At 38.3% G+C, this 6,170-nt stretch overlaps 1 protein-coding gene across 1 annotated transcript; it reads right to left on the reverse strand.

Annotated features, from left to right (window-relative positions):
• Window positions 1–387: 387 nt before the first annotated feature.
• On the reverse strand, window positions 388–5,121 carry LOC106748351 (UDP-glucuronosyltransferase 2B17-like). The gene is made up of 9 exons (XM_014626782.1): window positions 5,078–5,121; window positions 4,625–4,688; window positions 1,873–2,275; window positions 1,575–1,741; window positions 1,360–1,452; window positions 1,098–1,199; window positions 1,005–1,056; window positions 658–877; window positions 388–532 (listed from the first exon to the last, which is right to left on the reverse strand). The coding sequence occupies exons 1-9, from the start codon at window positions 5,119–5,121 to the stop codon at window positions 388–390; spliced, it is 1,290 nt and encodes a 429-aa protein (XP_014482268.1).
• Window positions 5,122–6,170: the final 1,049 nt, after the last annotated feature.

The following is a 6,170-nucleotide window of genomic DNA, read 5'->3' on the forward strand; positions in this document are numbered from 1 at the left end:
GACCAAAACTGCTAACTCAGGCGTGCTCTCTGTTGCTCCATATGCGTTTTATATGCGCTACGAAGTAGGATAATCATATAACTTTGTCATACCGCTAGTTAACTTAGAAGGCTTATAACTGAGGAGAGCGTGTACTTCGTGAGCGCGCTTATTCGGTACTACGTGATGAAATTCCAGTGTGGCCATGCAGTTTAACGTTAATAACACTTTACACATGATAGAACTTTAGCGTTTGCGTTTCGTCGTTGCGCGTTAACCCGAATTATTCACAGCGATGTAACGGAAAACGAAACACGACGCGCGTACGCACGCGACGAGAGCGAGGAGACATATCGCGAATGCGGCGATCGAGAGGAAAGCGACAACGTCCATGTCGTACCGCCGGTATCACGACTCGTCGTTGCCGTTAAATCGAAGGTACGCCGCTCCTTTGTGACGAATTACGAATTCGACCCACCAAATAGCTTTCCCCAAGCTGTCGTATGGCCTGTCATTCGCACGTGCGCGAAGTTTCAGCATATTGTCTTTATACCTGTAAAAATTACATACCACGTTTCGTCATTCGCGCTCGATAAATCCACTCTTTCAAGGGACGATGGGACGCGCATTCACTTTACTTCATTTCGTGTAAATTCGGATAAATAGATCAATCGTTACCTCATGTCACTGAGTAAGTCGCGAATTACATTATCGATATCCTCCTTGCTACATGTGAAGATATCCAGATGCTTCGCTACACCGAGCGACGTCAAGTAACAAACGCGATAATTCTGATCGAATTGGAAAGGTATTCCTATGAGAGGGACCGCGTAATGTACAGCTTCCTCGGTACTCTGAAGTCCGCCGTGGTACACAAATGCTCTGATTTTAGGATGAGCTGCGGAAACATGTAGGAAAATAGTGGCGCCAGAAAATATTTCGAAAATTCGAGGTTGATTTCGGGTTGTCTGCTGTTAAAATTGACACCGCTCATTCCAGAAAAGAGTCAGAAAAATTAATATTACCGAGAATGCCCTGTTGAGGCAGCCATTCTGCCGTAAAGACATTGCTCGTTAAGTTGCACATGTGCGCACTCTACAAGGTAGCGCCGAGAAAACTTCCACGAGGCTTCGTTTAATTTCGTCCGTGATATCGATATTTCCGCCGAAACTTACGTAAATAAAGCCGTCAGTGGCGTCGTCGAGAAACATCTTGAGGTTCTGTCGAGTAACGCAATAATATCGCACGTTAAAGCAATGTTTTTCATTGAAATGAAAAATTGCTTGAGATATCTCTGGCTAATCTTCCGATTCGTCGCAGAGTGCGTTAGAAACGATTAGAGAAAAGACATGCTGTTAGCTATGGTGTTAATATACTTGCTTGCGGCAAAATCGGCGGTGTCTGTTCCACGTGTATACTGTCGAAATATATGACATTTGGTAGGTCCGGTCTAGCTGATGTCAACACTGCGTTCTTAACGACAAGGATTATTAACTGATACAACTGATATTTCTCACAAGATTGTAGAGACTCAGGACGTCACTCCCTATCTATCTCTTGATTGTTTCATAATCTCGCTGAACGTACACGTTTACCCATTCGTAAACGGAGAACCATACGTACAGGAAGTTCTGAGTCTTCTGCCAGAAGCTCATGCCGTCGCTATTTGTTACGCTGGTATCCCAAGTCGAGACATGCGACGGTAGAAGTGGATTACCAATGATGTACTGGTGATGGTAGTGCAACTCCAACGTAGAGACACCTTCGCACGTATGTGTATTCGCATATTATTTATAATTAACATCAATTTCCTCGTGGAAAAACTGAATCTGCGATTATCGTCACATGCGTATCATTATAATGGAAATCGATTTCTTTAGTTACAAATCTTACCTATCACAGGAGCGTTAAACACGTATCCCAAAATGTTCATAGCCGGTGACGCTATCATTTCCACCATCACCACGTCGAACGATTCATTGCTATCATTGGTGTATAACATTCTCACATCCGGATTCTTGAATATCTCTTCTATCATAATATTCAGCGATTTACATATATATCTTTTAAATGTTAACTGATTAGAATTCTGCCAAGTGCGAATCATTTGCCAATCCACGGCTTTTTGATACAGAGAGCTGATATCGATCTCCGTATAGTTCAGTAAAGACGAATTTCTCATTGGAATCGACGTGATGGTCACGATCTCGTGGCCTCGCTTATGTAAGGCACGGCATAAAGAACGAAAGACGATTTGGTGACTGAATGATGGAGTTGGTGCTACGACTAATATCCTCTCGCTACATGCGGGGTGTCCTGTGATCGCGAACAAAAATGTTACTACAAGAATATAAGCGCGAATCATTTTTAATGTGATTCAAATGTTAGCAACGATATATAAGAATAGACTTTTCGACGTGCTACGGCGGATAGAATTTCACAAACACCAGTACATGTCATACACATTACGTCAGTTAAGAGGTACAGGGTGCGGCGAAAGGTTTGCCCGAGTTTGAAAAATCCGTTGCTNGTGTTTTGGTTATGAGCATACGAAGCGAGGACACACAGACCAAAGCCTGTCATGCATATTTATTTAAATGACTGAACATATGTTTTTTGATGATTTATAATAATTAGGCAACTATGCAAATTTTTTCTGATGAATTTGCACTGATACATTTTTCTTCTGATAAATTAACATACATGTTATATGAAAAGAAGCGATAGTGACAATATTTCAGCGATATCTATAAGCATGGTGACGCTATCATATGTATCGTTGTTTAATTATTCTTTTTCCTTTTGCATAGTTTACATTGTACAGGCAATATTTGAGATAACAAGAATGACATTATACAGTGTATACAGCGTATACAGAGTGTCTAACGAAACCCGTCCCATTCATTATATATTTATAGTTTAGATTAAGGTGAACAAGAAAGCATTTCACCATTTTGTAAACAACCACACAAAATTTCGAATTATTAATTATTTGTTACTTCCTGGAAGAGGATGTACGCAACAAACATCGCTTACTCGCGCATTCGCGAGGCCTAAACGTGCTGGTAGGTCTGCAGATCAGGTCAAGGTCCGGAGAGGCCCATTTACTCCGATCACAGAACGTACGTTAGGTGGTCCTTTATTTAGGTCAAAGAACTTAATTTCTTTACCTAGGATAGGACCATATAAGAGTGTTGAAAGGGGAATTCAGATTTAAGTAATTGAAAGTAAATGAATAAATAATTTTAACAACTTGGTTAAATTTAGAGCATTTTCAATAAAACAGTTTAATACTTATACTAATAAAATTATTTGGTTTTCACATGGATTAATAATGATGGTAAATTGATGAGAAAAGTCATTTTAAAAGATACAATATTTAAAAGATGAAAGGGTTAGCTAAAGTTAAACAATGAGATATATGGGTTAACATTAAACAAACTTTTATAAATCAGCATTATTGGAATAATGCAAATACAAGATGAAGATTAAAGTAAGATTAAGAAAAAAAGTAATTCGTGTAACTTAATATAATACAATCGGATTTAACGTAACAAAAATGTTTAATGTATCGGTATGGCGAGAAAAACATTATTATATAATACAAAGAAGATAATAATTACGCTGTGTACGTATGTGTTTTGAGGAGTGAAGTGAGGGATTGGAGATTGGATTGAAATGATTAAAAGTCATATTTAAATATGAAATAGAGACTTACGATTTAGGTGAATCAACTGTGGTGAATAGTACGTAGAATATGGGTTTGTTGATCGTGGTGTACTGGATTTATGGGATCCCGGAATACCGAGAGAAATAGTTTACTTAAGAGATCTCGACTCGCACAGCGCGTTACTTAGTAGCAGAAAAAGAAGAAGTGACTGACTGACTAACACTGGCTGACTACGGTTAAATCAAGCGATTCTGATACTCGGACTAATTATCGGAATATCGAAACGAATATCTTTAAGAAATCCCGAGTTACACACAGCAAGTTTCACAAACGGGTGGCACTAGAGAGATCCCGATCTGAACAACAAAGACGAAGTCGTGACGGAAGCTGTAATGGCACGAACGCAAAAGATGTTGAAAACGATAATACGCGACAGTAGTCAAACGGGCAAAGAGTGCTCGCGGCAAGAGAGTGAGGCTTATATAGGAAAGATTTTTGGGAGTGGCGGATGACAATCGCTAATGAGAGGAGTTTGCGTGGAAAATGGATATAGAGGATTGGAAAACGGATACCCTGGAAAATTCATAATATCATCTGGATGTCATGAACGATCCTAAGAACCTAATTCCAAAGGGCCTGAGTCCTACCGACTATATATGAAGGCGGATAAGATCGCAGATGCGTTGGGAAACTCATGACGCATTTGGCGGCGTGTAATCGTATCTTTTTTACAATAGCGCTTGCCCAAATCCGTCTGTTTCCTGATCATAAAAGAAAAGGATTCGTTGTTCCCGGGTTACCCTGGATGTAACAAAACTACGTGCCTTACGTGAAGGCGAAAAAGATGAAAGACGCGTGTGGAAACATATAGCGCGTTTAACGGCGAGCCGTCATAATCTTATTCTTTTTACAATAGCGCTTGCCCGAAGTCCGTCTTTTTCCCAATCATATAAAAAAAAAAGAATTCGTAGTTACCCAGGACTCAGTTACCGAGGTACCCAGGACGTAATATATTGCAAGTGAACATGTGTAGTAGATTCTTTAATTAATAGCTCAAAAATTTGTGTGGTTATTTGCAAAATGGTAAAGGACTTTGTTGTTTGAATGACCTAATTTGTAAGTGCATGACAGCTGTTGTGCCTAGCAATAAATATCAATCTATTGGACTCGGAACCTGGAACACTGAATCTATCGCTACGTATAACAATCATCGTGTATTGATTAAGCCATTTTCACCAAAAAAAACTTTACTAATTTGCTATGTTATATTCTAATTTGTTACTATATAAATAACTACTCAAATTTTTAAGTTATTTAATTAAAGAAATGTTTATACATGACCATTTTCAATAATTAATAACTCGAATAACAATTTTGCATGATTGTTTGCAAAATAGAAGAGAATTTTTTGTTTATGTTGATCTGAACCTGCGGATAGTTTGAACTATTTCAGGGATTCCTCTGACTACCATCCCTACTCCTCTCGTTACATAACATCTAAATTCCTCTCGAAAATGTAAGACGCTCAAGCATGATCTCAAGATGTAAGACGGGTTATCACCCGTCATAAAATGTATTTAAAAAATGGATTAGTTTCGTTGTGTTTGGGCAACATATCGCGATTGGGAAATCAGCCCGTTAAATTTGTTTCGGACAAATTATATGGAACTTAAACATCATAACGAAAAATATATCCAAGTTTTACTAAATGGTTATGAATGATGATAGTTTTTGAAACGTTTATAATCTCTGCTATATTTCGAGTCGTGTGTCATAGTTTATTTTCGGTTAGCGCTTTGATGTGGTCATCATCCATAACCGAAGGTCTTCCAGAGCGCTTCGTGCCTTCAAAGTCAAAATTATCCGTTTTAAATTTAGCGAACCATTTTCCGAATGGTTGATAAAACAATGGCATCGTCCCCATACATTTTACAAATTTTGCTCATTATCTACACAGCATTTTTCTCTTTACTGTAATAGAGAAATATCACATATCGAAAACGCACCTTTTTATCTTTTATCTTCAAAACTCAGTAACAACGCATAGACTCAACCGATCTCAACCAAACATTTAGTGACGCATTAAAATATCATTTGTTAAACGTTATGTAAATAACATATATTTTCAATCACTTTGACAGCTCACGCAATGCTCATAAAAGCATCTGTTGAAACTCGTACGAACTTCTCGGACAACCCAATAATAATAACAATATAATAATATTTTTCTGATAATAATAATATTTCTCTAAATAGTAAATAGCGCGCGGGGCAACACTCGTCACACAAATCTCCATGCAATTTCTAACTAATACCATCCTTGAAATTAAGCATCTTACATCTCCAAAACGAGCCTAGATGCTATATGAGAAGAGTGGAGAAATAGTAGTCGACGGAATCCCCCAAAAATAATGCAAACTATCCGCAGACTTGACTATAACTACAAGTACTATATTATTGCGTATGGGAGTAAGTTTCCGCCCATTGTAGAGAGATGTCGTTAGTAGCACTGCTTGTGTGT

Source organism: Dinoponera quadriceps, unplaced genomic scaffold (genome assembly GCF_001313825.1).
Source record: "Dinoponera quadriceps isolate SergipeBrazil2010 unplaced genomic scaffold, ASM131382v1 scaffold321, whole genome shotgun sequence".
Classification (NCBI taxonomy): Eukaryota; Metazoa; Arthropoda; class Insecta; order Hymenoptera; family Formicidae; genus Dinoponera; species Dinoponera quadriceps.